Consider the following 20,248-nt stretch of genomic DNA (forward strand, 5'->3'; position numbering starts at 1 on the left):
CACAAATTTTTAAGGCTTTGTTTTGGCTCTTATTCTCACAAATTATACACACAAAGAATGGAGCCCGCAGAGGAGACACATACCGCAACGGTAAAGCATGCAACGACCGTCGAAGCGCTCAGGATGGCATTGGAGCAGATGGGGCTCAGTACAAAGGGACATAAACCAGAGCTCAAGCAGAGATACAGAAAGGCAGTAAAGAAACAAAAGGAGACAGCTGAAGCAGCGAAAGCTGTAGAAGCACCACCAGAGCCTGTTGAGGAGCCAGCAGAAACAAAGTAAATACCCTCGTTTTCGCATAGATGTTGCTCTATGCTAATTTGAACCAGAAAAAAGCAGCCCTTTGACTACTATCTGTTCTTTGATGTGGAGGCCACTTGCGAGGCCAATGGAGGATTCACATTTCCCAACGAGATCATTGAATTCCCTGTTGTGCTGGTGGATGGCGAGACATTTGACATTGTCGATGAATTCAGATCCTACGTCAAACCCACCATCAATTCGACACTCTCCGATTTTTGCAAACAACTGACAGGCATCTCACAGGAAACCGTGGACAAGAGTCCCATCTTTATCGATGTCTTGAACGAGTTTCAAGAATTCATGGCTAAATACGATCTATTCCAAACCAAATCCGCAGCATTTGTGACAGATGGCCCGTTTGACATTCGAGATTTCATCACCAAGCAGCTCAAACACAGCAAAATCAAGCCAAGGCCTGCTTACTTTGATATGCATTGGGTCAATATTCGCAAACTGTTTCGAGAATTCTACAAGCAAAAGGACAACAAGAACATCAATTTGATGTTGCAGCATTTGGGACTGACGTTTCAGGGCAGAGAGCACTCGGGCTTGGATGATGCAAAGAATCTAGTGGCTATCGGCAGAAGGATGCACGAGGAGGGTTGTGTATTCAAAACAAACTGTTGGTTCGATCCAAAGAAGCACAGAATGTATGATAGAAAGCCGTCGTCGGGTAGAAAGAGAAGATAGATGTGTAAATAGTGGAGTGCCATGTAAATAAAAAAGCGGGCTGGGAGGGAGAATTCAGTCTAGCAAAGCTGGTATATCAAGTTTGATCCTGTGCACTCATTTCCACCACGTTGAATTGGCCCTTGTGCTTTGAGCCATATTCAATTGCATCACGCAAGTGATACTATTGATCATGAGTGTGGGGCTCGAATCAATGCAATCTCCAGTGACCATTTTATAAGTAAATCAAGCTAAAAAAAATCTGACAAGCGACCGAGAAAAATGGATCCACTACTCTTTTTTTTACTTCACACAATTCACAGCCTAGATGATCTGGACATCCTCCACAGGGTCTATTGTAGCTGGATACGTTTCAATCGTATTCTGGCTAGTTGTGTTTATACCGTACATGTCTTTGCTACAGTTGTTGCTTTGTTTACAGTGATACTAAATACATGTCAACCCTCATTTATAGACAGTTACAAGAGAATTACAGACGAAAGAACGGAGATGGGCTCTCACTCACATTTCTTTTGATCTGGCTTGCTGGAGATTTATTCAATTTAGCTGGTATCATTATGGAGAAACTCATGTTTACAATGGTAATTAGGGCACTGGCTTGTCAAATATGTAACATGTTATTGAAAAATTTGTTTGTTCGTGGGAAACCATCTCTAGTTCCTATTGGCTCTGTGGTACACTGTTGCAGACATTGGTCTTCTTTGGCAGGTGGTTTACTACCAACAATGTCTCGCCGTAGAGATCAAATGTGATCAAGACGAAGCTATTGTGCTACTGAATCGCAAAACCTCACTCACTCAGCGAAGAGTCAGTCTGGAGAAACCAACAATGCTGAGCAAAGTAGACACAGTGGCATTGGAAAAGCAATCAAGTGTCCATGATGTACTTTTAGATGACGATGAGAATCATGCAGTGGCAGCAGCAGCTTCCAATGCAGACATGATCAATGGCGATGGCATCACATGTCATAATCTCTCCAGCAGTAGCTCTGACCGAGATAGACACACAATCCAGCCCAAGGTCAAACCTATGTGGGTCAATTTAATCGGATCAAGCATGATGATCGTGTTGATCGCAGCATCATGCTATGGCTACATGATGACAGCAACAACAATAGAGATAGTAGACGATGATGAAACGATACAGCTAGTGCCTCACATATTGGGCTGGTTGAGTGCCGTGCTATACATTGGCAGTCGGGTGCCGCAGTTGATCAAGAATTGGCGCCAACAAAGCACAGATGGCCTCAGTTCTGGCATGTTTGTGTGCGCTGTGTTTGGCAATTTTTTTTTCGCTTTGGTAATAATGCTGAATCTTGATGCAGATCCAATAGTTTTCTTATTTGTTTGTTATGCTAGTCAATATTTCTTAGATCGACGGAAAGAGGATATATCATCAAAAACATGCCATGGATTATTGGAAGTTTGGCAACTGTCATCTTTGACATTATGGTGAGTTGGTTCAACTTGAGATGAGGTCATGCGTCTAATTTGATATGAAAACAAGATCTTTTTACAATTTTATGTGTTCAACAGACGCAAGCTCAAACACAGAGCGGATTAGAGAGTTGCATGTATATTAAAACGAATACCTTGGAAAAAGAGTTTGCACACACATACACATTTAAACCCCTTCATGAGCCTCATTGTTTTTCAGTAACAAAGCGTTTGTTGGGAGTAAGTTTAGCAAGAGGAGGAAAAATGACTCCTTTGAAAAACAATATCAAGACAAAACATCCCGTTATTGATTTCTTGTATTTTTTTTTCTTGTAAAACACCTCGGTCATTTCCCACATATACTTAGCAGAATACTGCAGCCTGAAACCCCATTTTGAATTCCTTTTTTTTTTTTTTTTTTTTTTTTTTTTTCTTTCAATCAAGCATGAAATCATCGAGGTTTGTTTCCTACCTGATCTTTGTATTCTGTGCATGTATTGTAGCGGAATCGCGGTCAATTGCGCCCAGAAACGCAAGTAGTGCTAGGATCACATCCATTTTCGCATTTGGTGATTCATACACCGATAATGGCTCATTCAATGATTTCTACATGAGCAATACGGATGAGATCAATCGAGCAAGGTACAGTCGAGTAGTGAGCAGGAAGGACCATGCCTACTAATTTGCTTTTGTAAATCACAGCTTAAGAACAGCTACTGCACCCAGGGTAAGGTCCATACAAGTGCGTTGTCATTGAATTGGAAATGCATTCATTTCTTTTATGTCTAGATTAAAAGAGAGGCGGATGGCCCATTATGGGTTGAGTACCTTGCAGGGTTAATGGACGACGCTTATCTGTACGATTTTGCGAGATCAGGTGCAACTGCAAATAATGTAAGCAGAGCAAAATGTCATCATACAGTACTGGCTCTCAGACATCATGCATAGAAATTGATTTTGAGAAACACAGAGGATATGGACACTCAAGTGAACAGATACTTGAGATCTGGTGCAGCAAGGGAACCCAAAGAAAACTCGCTCTTTACCATATGGATAGGTGTTAATGACATGACAGACTTGTTCAGCAAGCATCCTTTAGACACGCCTCAAAGACAACGCATCATCAATGGTATCATGACTACTATCCGTTACGATATGGTGATTTGTTTAATCAAGCTGTGTGCGCTGCATCAGTACTGAATGCCGTTTTACTCTTAGGAGAAACTATACAACGTAGGAGCAAAGAATATGCTACTTCTTGGACTGATTCCATTAGAGAATCTGCCTGTGTATTGTCAATTGACGCCTGAGACAAGACATCAGCTGCAAACGCTAGTATCAGAATACAACACGAGACTCGCTGAAACTCTGCGCCATTTTAAGGCTGATAAGCCAGATGTGAATGCATCATTCTTTGATATGAATATGCTATTCAAGCAGCTTTTTGATAATGAACAATTTGAAAGCAATGCCTTATCGCATTGCAACAAGAAGGCAGATTGTGGAGAGTAAGTTTCCTTGTCTCATCTCAGTAACAGTCTCATTCAACCTTTCATATAGCCGTATATGGTGGGATCATTTGCATCCTTCCACTAAAACGCATGCAAAGTTGGCAGAGGCACTATACCTTTATATTAGTTTACTTGAATGGTAATATTTACTTTATATAAGCATTGGCGCATTTAATATGAAACAAGAAATAAAATTACTCAATCAAGCAAACCACTGCCATCGAGTAAAGGCGGCATCTTTTCTCTTTTTGTATAGAAGGACAATTTTTCGCTCAAAGTATTTCGATCTCATGGGTTGCAAACTAGTACCCCGTACAAGTCTTAAATGTACAATAGTGTTGTTGTTGATTCCAGAATTGGGGACATCCAAAGTCAAATGTTGAGACTTTGATGCTAGAGCATTGAAAGTAGTGTGCTCCTATAGCCAAATCTTGCCAAAAAAAAAACGATGGTGTAACTGGACTCTAGATCGGATGGCCGCGTATTTTACGAAAATGGTGGAACAGCTATTCCAGGACCTATGTTGATGCTACAACCTTTACATCAGGGCCTTTGTATGCCCATGTTGAGGGGTTGCTATACACACAATAAACGTATTTTCAATCGCCACAACATTGGCTGTCAAGTAATTAAGCGAGTAAAGTGTAAAGTAGCTAATATATAAGAAAGCTGTGTTTTGATACTATTGTTAGTAGAACAGCCAATTTAACCAGGCTTCTTCTTTACTAATTAAATGTTGCTTTCCTGTGTTTGCTATGCAAAATGAGACCTCGTTTGGACACGTACTACGATACATCCTTCCAAAAATTGATTTTTTGACCGCCAAATTGTGCTCGAGTCTATAAAATAAATTTAGAGCGTGTATTAACTAATGCTTGCGCACAAATGAAAGCTTATATGCGCCACTAATATACAGTCGACGAAAAAAGGTTGGCCCAATAAAAAAAAAAATAATTGGTCAGCTTGAAATGAAAATGAGCCACCGATTTTGAAAATGGGTCGGCCAATGAAAATGGGTCATAATTTTGAAAATGGGTCGCTAAGACAAAAATGGGTCACTGTTTTGAAGATGGATCATTTAATACGAAAATGGGTCAAGCTTTCTTTCGTATGGCAAACATTACACGTAGTAGAGCAAATTCAAACGATCCAGCTGCGGCTAGATCACCCTCTTCCACCCAAATGGATACTCCATGGTCAGTTGTCACCGCTGGCAAGGGTAAAAATCGTAGTAAAAAGCAACATCAGCTTATTTCCTTCAAGCCTACGTTTGTTCAGCCTCGAGCTTCCACCACGGAATCCACCCAAGCTTTGACTGACCAGCCTCCTCCAGCTCCTGTTGAGCTTGTTGTACCTTACATCAAGGGTGCTGAGAAAGGCTCTGTACTTATTGACATCACCCACGTCAAGAATCTCCACCTGTTGCGTGAAGCATTGGATGCCTTTAACAAGGATGCTGATACTAGCGGTAGGGGCTACAACGAATTTCTAGGTCGTTGTGAAAAGAACCGCACCTATCTGAATCATGTGTACATGGAAACTCTCTGGGCTGCTAATACGGCATCGTACAATACGATTGTCTATGAAGGTATTATTCTCTCTGATAATACCTTCATAAAAGGATTTCCGTCTTACCCTGCTGACGCCTCCATCGTCCGTCTATCTCTTTCTGGACTGCCTTTCCTCCAACTTCCTTTATTGAAGAAGGCATTGAAAGAATGGCTAACTCGCTTTGGTGAAGTGCTAGATTTTGGGCTTAGCAAGAAGGATGGTTACGCCACTATTGCAATCCCTCCCGGCAAACCTTGCGCTGAAGAGTCCTGTCAATTGGACCATACTCACTTTGAGCCCCTTCAACGGGCTGTTCCTTGGACCGAGGATGACGGGGACCTACGTAAGATTCTACTTACCTGGGATGCCATGCCAGATTTTTGCCGAGTCTGTGGATCCTCCGACCATTGTCGTGCAGACTGCCCTGATCGTCTGAGCTGGTTGAAATGCTACAACTGCAATCAAAAAGGACATGAATGGAAGCACTGCCCTCGCAATAATGATGCCAAAGATACCGAAGCTCCCAGCAAAGCTCGAGCTGTTCCTGAAGCTGCCAAGAAGACGAGTCGTAAAATTCCTCTAAAGGTTAACAACTCGACTACCTCTCCCATGATTGTGGATAGTCCTACACAATCTCCTGTCGTTGTTCAGGAAAATTCTGGCTCTCGTCCTGAAGACTCAGGCTCTCCAGCTCCTCCCGAGGATGCTGATATGGACGAAGCCAATCCTCCCCCTCATCACCAACAATTGTCAATTGACAACCACGTCGGACAAGCTGCACCGATTAATGAAGCTGGATCAACCTCCACCAAACAGTATAAGAATCGCTCACAATCACCCGAGCCACAAGATCACATGAAAATAGCTAAAACCAATGACTCTAGCGATGTCACTGCCCGTCGCAACCAACGGAGTCAAGGTCAACCAACTAATACTGACAATATGCAGAGTATTAATATATCGGGAAGAAATGAAGGTGATCTTCACCATGCTGAATCTAATGACAGCAGTCAGCCTCATACTACCCAACAATAATTAATATTATGACACCCTCTACAATCAAAATTGCCACACTCAATTGCCGTGGCCTCAGAAAAATCAAGTATCCAAAAAAACGACAATTATATATTCGACATCTACGCTCTTTGGGCTATGATGTTTTACTACTACAAGAAACTCATGCAATCAACCAACAAATAATACAGGACTTCAACTTCCTCTTCCTAACAACCTCAAGTCATTGGACTCAACACTGTGGCATTGTTAGTCTTAACAATAGATACAGCATAGATATTCTTCAGGATGGTATCGATGGTGGTCGCTTCATCCTAGCAAATATCAGACTTACTGCAACACCGGAGGATGACTTAACAACAGGTCCCACCGTAGCTACAGTTTTAAACATCTACGGACGAGCTGGAGCCCACCCCCAGCGCTCAGCATTTTTCTCTGAACTGCTCAGTATTCCCATCGTCTCAACCACTCTCAACAACGCCTATCACTCTCCTACTTTAGTCATGGGCGATTTCAACTATTCCTTTGACACGCACCGACTAGCAGATGGATCCTTAACAAGTGCTCCTACTTCATGGACTTCACTTCTCAATGACCATTACGTCGATTGCTTCAAGCATCAAAAACAACCCACCTGGTCCGTCAACTCCAGCTCATCTACTATTGACTATATATTCTGTGACACAATTTCGCATCATAGAGTGAATGATGTTGAACAGGTCTTTATCAGCAGTACGTGGACAGATCATGACCTCCTAGGCATAACTTTCCAATATGATAATCCTAACCGTCGAGGTCCCGGTGTATGGAAAGCAAACCCTCTTTTTGCTCAGAGTAAGAAGTTTCGATCAGAATTAGCTCAACATTTACAGTCTAGACAATCTGACCTTGCTTCTATTCAATCCTCCTCAACGCCTCAACAAACATGGGATTGGGTCAAAGGGGATGTCAAAACTTTTATCAAATCCTACCAACTCGCCGATAACAACTGGAGGGCAAAGGAATTGAAGAGACTACAAAAGAAACGAAATATGATGCTTAGACAGTCCAGAAACCGAGGCCTCTATTTTCAAGTTTTGGAGACAATCAACATTCAGATTGGAGCCTTGCAGGAATCAGTAGCCGAAGTACAAGCTTTGAAGGCGGGAAAGAATTGGCGTGAAAAAGGGGAAAAGTTTGCTGGCTATCTTAAACGCACAGCTACTACCAAGGAGGCCCAGAGGAGTATTAATGCTCTGCTTGATCCTAACACCAACACTGTCCATACCGATCAACCCAATAAGCTCAGAATTGCCCAGGAATTTTACACATCTCTATTCACCCCAGATGTGGTAGAACCTACAGTTATTCAAGAATTGTTGTCGTCTGTCCCTGCCGAACTACGCCTAGATAATACTGACCAATCTCTGTTGACATCTACGATTGCCTTTGAGGACATCCTGGAGGTTTTGAAGGAACCCCCTCGGAAATCAAGTCCTGGAGCAGATGGCTTACCATTTGAAATCTTGAATCTTGTGGTCCGCTTTCCACCACTCAGAGAAATACTCACCCAGGTTTTCAATGATGCGTTGGAACAAGCTCTCTTCCCGGATTCATGGAACGTTTCTGTTATGACCTTGCTGAAAAAGAAGGGCGATTCAAAGAACATGGGAAATTATCGTCCACTTGGTTTGGCCAACTGCGATTACAAATGTTTTACCAAAATTCTTAACCAACGCATGATGATTGTATCACCCAAATTGATCAACTCAAACCAAATTGGCTTCATCCCTGGCAAATACATAGCTGAGAATGGTCCTCGCTGTCAAATACTGATGGAGGATGCTGAATTGAAATGGAAGCTCGCCAACCAGCAGGGTACAACTTCTACTATCCATCGAGACATTGGGCTGCTCCTTGACCAAGAAAAAGCTTATGACCGTGTTAATCTGTCTTACTTTCGGGCTGTCTTGAATCATTTTGGGTTTCCAGTGAGTATTGTTAATTGTCTCTACAATCTCATGGCACACAACCAAATCAAGATCAACATCAATGGATACTTTACTGATCCAATAGCTAAGCTACGTGGATTCAAACAGGGTGACCCTATCTCTTGCATATGCTATGATTTAGCTTTTGAGCCATTTCTACAAAGCATTCTACAGGACCAGGATTTCCGTGGCTACGAAATGGAAAATCAAGTGAATGCTGCCGCTCCCGTTATTTCTACGAAAATACTTTGCTATGCCGATGATGCACTCGTTTTTGTACATGACAAACAGGATCTTCGTTTGTTGAAGTATTACATGGACTTATTCTGCCGAGCATCCAATGCTCGCTTCAATTATTCCAAGGTGGATGCCTTCTCCTTGTCTGGTCGTGATACTAGTGACTATTGGAGCCGGTCCCTCGCCGATATGAACATTCACCATCTTCATACTGCTTTGGATCCTGATCCTCTGATTTATCTCGGATTCCCACTCATTCAAAGCACTCTCCAACGGAACAACTTCATGGCTTCCCTTATTGTTAAGCTCAGGAAGACTCTACAGCCCCATTCCTGTAGGTCCGTATCAATTCTTGGGAAAGCCACGATTTTCAATACCCTACTGCTATCCAAATGCTGGTACATCCTTCGCATCATGCCTCTGACACAAAAAGACCTTCAACAAATCAACTTCTGTTGCCATCCAATTTCTTAAACAAGGCATTTTTCCTGTCATTCCCTGGCGAATATGGACTCTCCCCCGCTCCCAAGGTGGTCTCGGCATACTCGACGTCAATCTCCAGTATGCTGCATTGTACTTTCGTTGGGTATCTCCCTTACTACAATTGGATTCCTCGTCTTCCACTAATAATCCACTGCTGGCTATTCTCGTATATCATATCAACAACCACAACCGTTCCTCTCATCATCAACTACCGCTGCTCTTTCCAGTTGCACGACGACGGCTCACAACAATACGACGCGCAAACACCATTGATATGATGTACAAATCAATCGACATGTTACCGAGGAACTTTGACGACGTCGTGATCAACTTGCCCACTGCTCTCATGCTACCTCTATCCATCGTCATATTTTCCGACCCTCTACTTGGTGTCAGATTGCCTCGCAAAATCCATTCAATGACTGTCGCCGACGTCTTTGCTGTGCATACAACTGAGCAATTTCTCCATTGGAAACGTTCCTTCGACTCCACACTTGCTGTATGGCAGCGTGCACCTCGACAACTGATTCAGGGCATTGCAAAAGGCACATTTAAGTTGCAACCCTTCTTTCTCTCTCTGTGTGTTCCTTCCTCCGCTGTCTTTCCTTCACCATCCAGTCCTTCATTGCAACCATTTGTTGATCACCTCACAACTGACAACAACCTTGCAATGACTTCCACTGGCTGTAGATCCGAATCGTTTCGGCAAGCATGCTCGTCTGCTTCCGTCGTTCCTCAACGATTGGCTGCCATAGCATCTCCCCAATGGTCGTTTTTCTGGTCTTTGTCCCTGACCATGATCCAAAGAAATGTCGTATATCGATTCATCAACAACTGCATTCCCCATCAGTCTCTATTGAATCTGAGGTTCCCCTCTGTTTACTTGTCCCCCTTGTGCTTTGTCTGTTCCTCAGTTGAAGATTCCACTGACCACTTCCTTTTTGAATGTCCACCCAAGGCAGCGGCCTGGCAGGGTATTATCTCTGAGTTCCTCTGGCCCACGGTAACCATTGATGATATCCGCCATTCCCTCCTCACTCTCGACTTTTACAATATTCGATATAGTCAGCGGCCTCGTGCTTCCTCCCATCATATAATCATCATTGCGATGTCTAGCATTTGGAAAGCTGCTCACTATCGTCTAATCTTCGATCAAACTTCCTTCGCTCCCGCCGCTGTGCTGAATAGTATCCGACTCGACATCCAAAAATGATCGACGAAGATCTCATTCATGCCAGCCTATAATAGTCCCTCTTTTATATCGTTCTCATATTTTGTCTAAACATATATAATATTATCACAGAAAATTGCGCCCGCCGCTTGATTATAGTCCTGCTACTATTGTCTACGCGGAGCAAGTAATAAAAACCTTTAAAAATAAAAATACGAAAATGGGTCACCAATAAAGAAATTTAATGCATGCTTTTTATTTTGCCTCTTATAATCCTTTTTCACAATTCAAGCATCTCTGCCAGAACGTCAAAGAATGCTTTATCCAATTCTCGCAGTCTTCTCTGCTGATGTAAAAAATGATGCGTTGCGAATACGATCAGAGATTTTTTCATTCTGCCTGACAGAAGAGGGATCGTTATTTACAACAATCTTCAGCTTGGACCAAAACTCTTCGATTGGATTCAAAAAAGGAGAATAAGGGGGCAAAAAGAGAAGTTTATAGCCACGTTGACCGACCCAATCTTCAATAAGTGCAGCCTTGTGAATGGATACATTGTCAAGAACTAGATATTTGTATGTAGCTCATGCTAGCCGTATCAAGTGTCGTGAGGACTTGCTCTATATGTATTCAAGGAAGTCGCTGCTGGTAGTACCCTTTTTCTTGAGGGCCTGAGATTCCTCACCAGTTCGAGTTCGCTTTCCACTCCTAGCACCAAGTATAACTTCTTTTCTGGATAATGTGATTAAACCACACTTTTACAAATAGCACCCAAGATGCTGACATTTGCTCCCTTCGTTTGAACATCAATTTTGCAAGGTGTTCCCGGCCTCAGACCATCCATATGAGCGATGCATACTCCTATATATTAAATCCAGCTTCATCTAAAAGTACGCATTCATTCATAAAATCTATGTTCTGGCTAACCCAGTATGCTACCGCATCTCGTCTTTTGGCAACAGTCTCATCCGTGTTCCTGCCATAATATCTAGGAATGATATACGCTTGTAGGTTAGGCGACACTTCTTCTTCATATGATTTTCCACTGATCTAAGGGTGTGATCTGTATATCTCTAAATTCTTTTGACAGGTTGTCTGTAACAGCTTCGACTGTCAATGTTGGCTCATTAGCCAGCAGCTCAAAGATAAATACAGTATGTTCGTCTTTGAGTATTGCTGGCCGTCCCTTTCCTACTTTGGTTGCGATAGAATCAGGGAATCCCTTTTCAACTATTTCGCTTGTCATTTGATTCCACTGCTTGACTTTACGAATAGCTGTTGACTTGGAGAGCCCTACCTTTCTATACCCGCTTCACTGATAGACATATTCTCAAATTCTTACAATAAATTGATCAAATTGACTACCTTTGCTTCGTTCTTGATGATGTATGATCCCCTTTCCTTTTTTACTACATCAAGGGGTGGGGGGGCTCTTCGGAGTGAGGTTTGGTCTTCCTCTTAGCTTCTTTTTGTGCTGCATTTACTGCTGCAGTCTCTTCCCAGTTCATATATGATTGTGTCATCACAGGTACTGTCTTACTGTCAAAATTGTATTCTTCGTTCATGTTATAAGCAATATAAAAAAATTCAAGAAGAGAAAAAGAAGAGAGAATTTGGCTAGTCCTCATATTGCATTTCTTTATTGGTGACCCATTTTCGTATTAAATGATCCATTTTCAAAACAGTGACCCATTTTTGTTAAAATCGGTGGCCGATTTTCATTTCAAGCTGACCTATTTTTTTTTTATTGGGCCAACCTTTTTTCATCGACTGTAGAAACTAAATCTCGAATCCTTTTGATATAGTACGAATTTGGTAGCTTATCGTTCCCTTTAGTTTATTTTCATTTATTTCAAAGTATCGATAGAATAAGACTAACTTGTGCTTTCGATTAGACCGTAGTCAAATTCAACGTCGCGATTTCATTGCAAATTTACAGCGTCAAGATATGGCTTTGTTACGTTACAGCGGAATTTAAAAAATTACGGTTTTGTTACGGTTACGTTACGCTTTTGTTACGGTTACGTTACGCTTTTGTTACGGTTACGTTACGGTTTTGTTACGTTACGGTTTTGTTACGGTTTTGTTACGGTTACGTTACGCTTTTGTTACGTTACGGTTTTGTTACGTTACGTTACGCTTTTGTTACGGTTACGTTACGCTTTTGTTACGGTTACGTTACGGTTTTGTTACGTTACGCTTTTGTTACGGTTTTGTTACGGTTACGTTACGGTTTTGTTACGTTACGGTTTTGTTACGTTACTGTTGTGCCAGAAGGGCTACAACTGTCTATAAAGATTAAGGTATTCTTGATGGGTAGATATGTCTGTGTTGTGCAACAACATGGACAAGCTATGATAAGTGAAGTGCATCTCATCTATCTAAATACTGAGGTTCACCAGATGTGATAAGCGTTGTACAAGATAAATTGCTACTTTGGCATTCAGAACTTAGTATAAATAGAATAACTCTTGTCTTCATCAATAAATCTTTAGTTTTTGTGTCTGATCTTATTCAAATAAGTCTTTTCTTGTTTTTATAATATCGAACATGTTTTATAAGCTACAAATAATAATCCTTTTATTCTTTGTGCTTAACAGTTACGCTTTTGTTACGGTTTTGTTACGGTTACGTTACGCTTTTGTTACGTTACGGTTTTGTTACGGTTACGTTACGCTTTTGTTACGGTTACGTTACGGTTTTGTTACGTTACGGTTTTGTTACGTTACGGTTTTGTTACGGTTTTGTTACGGTTACGTTACGGTTTTGTTACGTTACGCTTTTGTTACGTTACGCTTTTGTTACGGTTTTGTTACGGTTACGTTACGGTTTTGTTACGGTTACGTTACGCTTTTGTTACGTTACGCTTTTGTTACGTTACGGTTTTGTTACGGTTTTGTTACGGTTACGTTACGGTTTTGTTACGGTTACGTTACACTTTTGTTACGTTACGGTTTTGTTACGTTACGGTTTTGTTACGGTTTTGTTACGGTTTTGTTACGGTTACGTTACGCTTTTGTTACGTTACGGTTACGTTACGCTTTTTTTTTTTTTTTTTTTTTTACGAAATGACTGATAAACGTAAGTCTATATAACCTTTTAGTTCTTTTCAACTAGACAAGTTATTAATTTACTGTTAAATAGAATCCCTGTTAACATCAATAATTCCATTTACCGAGCGCCCTGGTACTGACAAGATCAGTAAAATTATTTTAAAACATCCTTTCGTAAAAAACATCATTACAGTTGCCATTTTGGATGTTAATGGTGATAATTACAGAGTTGGAGATGCAGAATGGCCTGACGGATCAAGATCGGACGTTTTATATGAACCATTAGATAGATCCCTAAAGCAATCACCTATAATCGTTGAAGTTCAGAGAACAGTTGATGTCAATTTCATGGCAAGAGTTGTTCATTACTATGTAATGGCTTATCGTCGTTATCAAGTCTTCCCTGTACTACTGGTATTCGCTCCCGAACATGTATCAATACCTACTGAAAATATGCGCCTATCAAATGCTAATGGTGCTTTATTACTTAACTGTGAATATTGGACCAGAAAAGGATATTTGATCAGACTTAAAGATGTTTCTACGCTTACCAGCTCAACTGATCCATTTGCTGCAGTTTCAAATTTTATACTTCAGCAACAGACTAGTTTATTGGAAAATAACTCGTTGGAAAATCTGACTATTAGACAATTATTTTCAATTGCAACAGAAGTCTTACGAGAAAATATTGATCGAGAGCAACAATTACTTAATGTTATCAACTGTGCTTGTGATGTGGGAGTTAAACATTACCAACAAACCCTAGAGATAGCGGAACGTTTACAATATGATTCCCCGTGTATTCAAAATGAAGCTCTACTTGGAATATCAAAGTTAAAGCAAGTAAAACGATCAGCTGACGATGCGCATATTGATGAGGAGGAGCCAGAAAATACTCAACTGGTTAGCCAAGATGAAGAGAGATTTGAAAACACCATGGATTTTGTTCAGCGGTACAAGGAAACTAGAAATCGAATGAACTGGCGTGGTTGTCATGATATACTAAAGAAACAAACCAACGTTATCCATTACAAAACCTCAGAAGTGTTGCGCACAGTGTATAACAGATTCAAGACAAGAAGTTAAAATGTGTCTTTTTTAACCATCGTATCCACTATAATTATAAATATGTTTGTCATAAACTCGATACCTATAGCAATTCCTTATTCATAACACCGTATTTATCATTTAACAAAATTCACGTAAAAAAAATAAAAAATCCCTTTGTTCTTTACTTGTATTATTTGTTCATATTTCGTAAGAAACATTAAAATTATCTGCTACTATGAATGGTTTTCACCAAACTTTAGAGTCAAAAGTGAATTCTTTGATTGTGCTTTTATTTTCAAATAAGTTCTTTCAATTGAAAAGAAAAGATAAAAAAACATTGTTACCATATTCATTGAAATAAGTTGCAGTTAATGAAGGGATGTTGTATACACAGTGCTTAGATAGCTAGATTATAGATCTGATTCATGATCTATATTTAGTGTCATTATCAACACATCTATAATAACTTCATTTTAGCATCGTTGATACAGGGGTCTTTTACATATATAATAACTATTATAACAGACGTTATCTGAGTAGTCAAGTTTAACATCTTTACCATTAATAGAAACTCAAGTCTCAATCAGTGTCTTAATATTGTAAATAAGGATTTCTCTTTAGTTTTACTTTAAAAAACACTTTTACATGACAATTTAACCTGGTTATATAATTGTTTTTTTTAAAATCTTTGTTTTTATTTTTCATTTTTTTATTTTATTTTATAAATACTGTCATTCCTGTTAATATTTAACAAGGAGATTAATCAAATTAAAAAATATTTTTGCATTTAATGTACAGTTCCTGAGTGACAGGGTCTTTCGATTTCCCAATCTTTGCTATTGCCTGATTTTCTTGGAGAAGAAACATTGATAGAACGGCAAGTCCATTAATATTTTTGTCGTCACCGATATTTCGTTTGAAAGAGTGTTCAGATATTAATAGACATTTCTGTGACCAGAAAGTGTCTGGTAAATAATACAAGTACGAATTACCTTGTAAAGGTACAAGCAAGTCCAAAATTGGATCCGAGAGTCTTACAGAACAAATGGATAATATCAACGGAAGTTGATTTTTTTGTACCTGAACTTGGTAACATTGATCAATGGCATTTGTCATTACATCTTGATTAATATATGGCTGAAAATCTAAGACGATAGGAGGCAAAGCAGAATGATTTACTAAACGTGGTTTATATGTGATGCTTACTCCATTCCCGAGAATTTCGAATGAATCACACATGTATGTATTTTCATACACATTCAATAAATTCTCCGTTATGATGTCGATGATATTTTGATCTTCAGAGAGTATCTTGCAAACCTGTTCGTTGTTCAAGTAGTCGTAAGAGGAAAATTGGTGGCTAGACATTACAAAAAAAAGAGAAATAAATAAAACTTTTAACGTAACAAAACCGCAACTTCTACATTCCGCTGTAGCGTAACAAAAGCGTAACGTAACAAAAGCGTAACGTAACAAAAGCGTAACGTAACAAAAGCGTAACGTAACAAAACCGTAACGTAACCGTAATAAAAGCGTAACGTAACAAAACCGTAACGTAACCGTAATAAAAGCGTAACGTAACAAAACCGTAACGTAACCGTAACAAAAGCGTAACGTAACCGTAACAAAGCCGTAACGTAACAAAAGCGTAACGTAACAAAAGCGTAACGTAACCGTAACAAAACCGTAACGTAACAAAAGCGTAACGTAACCGTAACAAAAGCGTAATGTAACAAAACCGTAACGTAACAAAACCGTAACGTAACCGTAACAAAACCGTAACGTAACCGTAACAAAACCGTAACGTAACAAAAGCGTAACGTAACCGTAACAAAAGCGTAACGTAACAAAACCGTAATTTTTTAAATTCCGCTGTAACGTAACAAAGCCATATCTTGACGCTGTAAATTTGCAATGAAATCGCGACGTTGAATTTGACTACGGTCTAATCCAAAGCACAAGTTAGTCTTATTCTATCGATACTTTGAAATAAATGAAAATAAACTAAAGGGAACGATAAGCTACCAAATTCGTACTATATCAAAAGGATTCGAGATTTAGTTTCTACAGTCGATGAAAAAAGGTTGGCCCAATAAAAAAAAAATAGGTCAGCTTGAAATGAAAATCGGCCACCGATTTTAACAAAAATGGGTCACTGTTTTGAAAATGGATCATTTAATACGAAAATGGGTCACCAATAAAGAAATGCAATATGAGGACTAGCCAAATTCTCTCTTCTTTTTCTCTTCTTGAATTTTTTTATATTGCTTATAACATGAACGAAGAATACAATTTTGACAGTAAGACAGTACCTGTGATGACACAATCATATATGAACTGGGAAGAGACTGCAGCAGTAAATGCAGCACAAAAAGAAGCTAAGAGGAAGACCAAACCTCACTCCGAAGAGCCCCCCCACCCCTTGATGTAGTAAAAAAGGAAAGGGGATCATACATCATCAAGAACGAAGCAAAGGTAGTCAATTTGATCAATTTATTGTAAGAATTTGAGAATATGTCTATCAGTGAAGCGGGTATAGAAAGGTAGGGCTCTCCAAGTCAACAGCTATTCGTAAAGTCAAGCAGTGGAATCAAATGACAAGCGAAATAGTTGAAAAGGGATTCCCTGATTCTATCGCAACCAAAGTAGGAAAGGGACGGCCAGCAATACTCAAAGACGAACATACTGTATTTATCTTTGAGCTGCTGGCTAATGAGCCAACATTGACAGTCGAAGCTGTTACAGACAACCTGTCAAAAGAATTTAGAGATATACAGATCACACCCTTAGATCAGTGGAAAATCATATGAAGAAGAAGTGTCGCCTAACCTACAAGCGTATATCATTCCTAGATATTATGGCAGGAACACGGATGAGACTGTTGCCAAAAGACGAGATGCGGTAGCATACTGGGTTAGCCAGAACATAGATTTTATGAATGAATGCGTACTTTTAGATGAAGCTGGATTTAATATATAGGAGTATGCATCGCTCATATGGATGGTCTGAGGCCGGGAACACCTTGCAAAATTGATGTTCAAACGAAGGGAGCAAATGTCAGCATCTTGGGTGCTATTTGTAAAAGTGTGGTTTAATCACATTATCCAGAAAAGAAGTTATACTTGGTGCTAGGAGTGGAAAGCGAACTCGAACTGGTGAGGAATCTCAGGCCCTCAAGAAAAAGGGTACTACCAGCAGCGACTTCCTTGAATACATATAGAGCAAGTCCTCACGACACTTGATACGGCTAGCATGAGCTACATACAAATATCTAGTTCTTGACAATGTATCCATTCACAAGGCTGCACTTATTGAAGATTGGGTCGGTCAACGTGGCTATAAACTTCTCTTTTTGCCCCCTTATTCTCCTTTTTTGAATCCAATCGAAGAGTTTTGGTCCAAGCTGAAGATTGTTGTAAATAACGATCCCTCTTCTGTCAGGCAGAATGAAAAAATCTCTGATCGTATTCGCAACGCATCATTTTTTACATCAGCAGAGAAGACTGCGAGAATTGGATAAAGCATTCTTTGACGTTCTGGCAGAGATGCTTGAATTGTGAAAAAGGATTATAAGAGGCAAAATAAAAAGCATGCATTAAATTTCTTTATTGGTGACCCATTTTCGTATCAAATGATCCATTTTCAAAACAGTGACCCATTTTTGTCTTAGCGACCCATTTTCAAAATTATGACCCATTTTCATTGGCCGACCCATTTTCATTGGCCGACCCATTTTCAAAATCGGTGGCTCATTTTCATTTCAAGCTGACCAATTATTTTTTTTATTGGGCCAACCTTTTTTCGTCGACTGTACTAAACGTTAGCTTTGACGGAAGAACATTTGTCGGAATTGAATAAAGACCTCTCACTTCTACTATGCATCTCTGCTCATTCTCAGATCCTCTTATGTAATATAAAACGCCTGATACATTTGCCTCTCAGAGATGATTTATATCCTAAGCAGATCTAAGCGTCAGAATAGAAATAAACGCGTCTGTCGCTTAGGAATTGAGTCCCGTACAATGCAGAACATCTGGGTCATCAAACAAAACTGTAATTTAGTCACTTCTTTGAAAACATAACTTATGATGCATTCTACACCATAATCCGTCATACTACACCTGATCCAGCACATCAACATCTCATCTATTTCTACATACACTGCAAAGCACACATCAAACCATAGTCTACACACACACACACACATATCATTTACAACAATCTACTGGATCATCACACTTAAATTTACATCTCAGGATCTGACATTCAGAAAGATATAAAAAAGGACCATGCATTTCATTTAATAAAGGATCTGATGTATCATTTCTAAACCGGATCTCCAAATGCGTAGAAACAAGCAGTTCAAGCACCGATCACATCAGATCATAAACTTTGACATGAAACAGGATTCAGTTACTATCCATATCATGGCATGTTCAGGATAATAGATTGGATCTATTATCCTATCACCCAAATCAACCCATCTAATACCTTATCCTCACATCAAATCCCTCACTTCGAACAGTATATAAACCCTCTTATTTTCAATGTAATAAACGATATTCTTTACCTGATTAATTTCATACTCTCTTATATAAATAATTTATTTCTGATAAATCAGAATGTTACATTTCATTAGATTTCCACCACCTATTACCACTACAGACTTTCTCTAAGAATAGACAAACTGAGCCTTTAATCATCTTTCAGTTTACGTTTAACTGTGAACCCAAATCTACTCCCAATATACAGCTCTTTAAGCTTTTTACATCGTATCCAAAAAATCAAATAGTTGATTCGAGGAGTTCCTGTCACCATCGTCTTTTCCACCACCCTCCCACACAAAATTAGCATACGTATTAGTTTTTGCTTCTATCTCAACAACAGTAAAGAGCCCCTCTGGATGTGCCGCATCATAAAGCTCTTACGATTCCAACGGGTTTTTAGTATTGACAGTGCTTCGATAAGCACACTGCTCGTATAAATCGTGGTTTGACAAAAGCACATTTACCATTATTCCATCGACGGTGGTGGATGGAAAGAAGAGACGAGTACAGTGAGCATTTTCCATATCAATAGCGCATGTGTTGACGGTTAGCTTGTCAAGTTTTGGTACATAAAGTGACATTTGTGGTAGTGCCGCATTGTTGATGATTGATTTAGACAAGGCACACTTGGAGATATATTTATCCTGGTGGTGATATCGCTGTTGGTTTTGATCGTCGGTTTCTCCTGCATCTGTCATTTTGGTCCAAATTGATTTGGTTGAAGCAAAGAATTGGCGATCGAACCCAATTGGCAAAGGATACCGCACCTTTGAAAACGAACCAACGCAGCTCGCTTCTGCTGTATATATTGCTCCAACAAGTGCTACGAAAGCTCTTGTATGAGTCGTTGCATATATTTCCATTCCGTGCTTTATATTTCAATACTTCTATAGGCAGGTGAAGTCTCTGAATATGTATCTTGTGATGTTGTTTTTTTTTGGTTGTATATTGTTGAGCTTATAGACACACACTAACACTTCTAAACTTGGAAAACAAAGGGTGTGCACTGTCTGAGGGCAGCATTGCAAGTATTGATCAAAAGAGTGCAGGAACGCACTAATATTGAAATCATTAAAAATCAGTTTCCTCTGCAACTCAAACTGCTCCAGTTTATCCTGCAAGCGGTAGGTGCCGAGGATGGCGGCTGTCTGATTGCTTGAATCCACATCTTGACAAGGAAGCCCAGTCGACTTGTGGATCAGACGAGAAGGAAAAAAAAAAAAAAAAAAAAA

General features: G+C 39.7%; 5 protein-coding genes across 5 annotated transcripts; all 5 read left to right on the forward strand.

The window, feature by feature from the left end:
- Positions 1 to 57: 57 nt before the first annotated feature.
- On the forward strand, positions 58 to 993 carry CDH1 (substrate-specific activator of APC-dependent proteolysis; the record flags this gene model as incomplete). The annotated part of the gene is made up of 2 exons (XM_064825776.1): positions 58 to 278; positions 330 to 993. The coding sequence occupies 2 exons, from the start codon at positions 58 to 60 to the stop codon at positions 991 to 993; spliced, it is 885 nt and encodes a 294-aa protein (XP_064687290.1).
- A 434-nt stretch (positions 994 to 1,427) lies between these two features.
- Positions 1,428 to 2,556, forward strand: ATC70_006503 (uncharacterized protein; the record flags this gene model as incomplete). Its single annotated transcript, XM_064825777.1, has 4 exons — positions 1,428 to 1,574; positions 1,651 to 2,292; positions 2,352 to 2,444; positions 2,500 to 2,556. The coding sequence occupies 4 exons, from the start codon at positions 1,428 to 1,430 to the stop codon at positions 2,554 to 2,556; spliced, it is 939 nt and encodes a 312-aa protein (XP_064687291.1).
- A 318-nt stretch (positions 2,557 to 2,874) lies between these two features.
- On the forward strand, positions 2,875 to 4,083 carry ATC70_006504 (G-patch domain-containing protein; the record flags this gene model as incomplete). The annotated part of the gene is made up of 6 exons (XM_064825778.1): positions 2,875 to 3,071; positions 3,132 to 3,156; positions 3,219 to 3,323; positions 3,378 to 3,587; positions 3,648 to 3,937; positions 3,990 to 4,083. The coding sequence occupies 6 exons, from the start codon at positions 2,875 to 2,877 to the stop codon at positions 4,081 to 4,083; spliced, it is 921 nt and encodes a 306-aa protein (XP_064687292.1).
- Positions 4,084 to 5,029: 946 nt separating this feature from the next.
- Positions 5,030 to 10,408, forward strand: CDC55_3 (protein phosphatase 2A regulatory subunit cdc55; the record flags this gene model as incomplete). The annotated part of the gene is made up of 3 exons (XM_064825779.1): positions 5,030 to 6,410; positions 6,782 to 9,046; positions 9,243 to 10,408. 3 exons carry the CDS (start codon positions 5,030 to 5,032, stop codon positions 10,406 to 10,408), a joined length of 4,812 nt encoding a protein of 1,603 aa, XP_064687293.1.
- Positions 10,409 to 13,434: 3,026 nt separating this feature from the next.
- Positions 13,435 to 14,505, forward strand: ATC70_006506 (uncharacterized protein; the record flags this gene model as incomplete). Its single annotated transcript, XM_064825780.1, has 2 exons — positions 13,435 to 13,447; positions 13,511 to 14,505. The coding sequence occupies 2 exons, from the start codon at positions 13,435 to 13,437 to the stop codon at positions 14,503 to 14,505; spliced, it is 1,008 nt and encodes a 335-aa protein (XP_064687294.1).
- Between the last annotated feature and the right edge of the window lie 5,743 nt (positions 14,506 to 20,248).

Source organism: Mucor velutinosus (assembly GCF_035048745.1).
Source record: "Mucor velutinosus strain NIH1002 chromosome Unknown tig00001547, whole genome shotgun sequence".
In the NCBI taxonomy this organism is placed as follows: domain Eukaryota; kingdom Fungi; phylum Mucoromycota; class Mucoromycetes; order Mucorales; family Mucoraceae; genus Mucor; species Mucor velutinosus.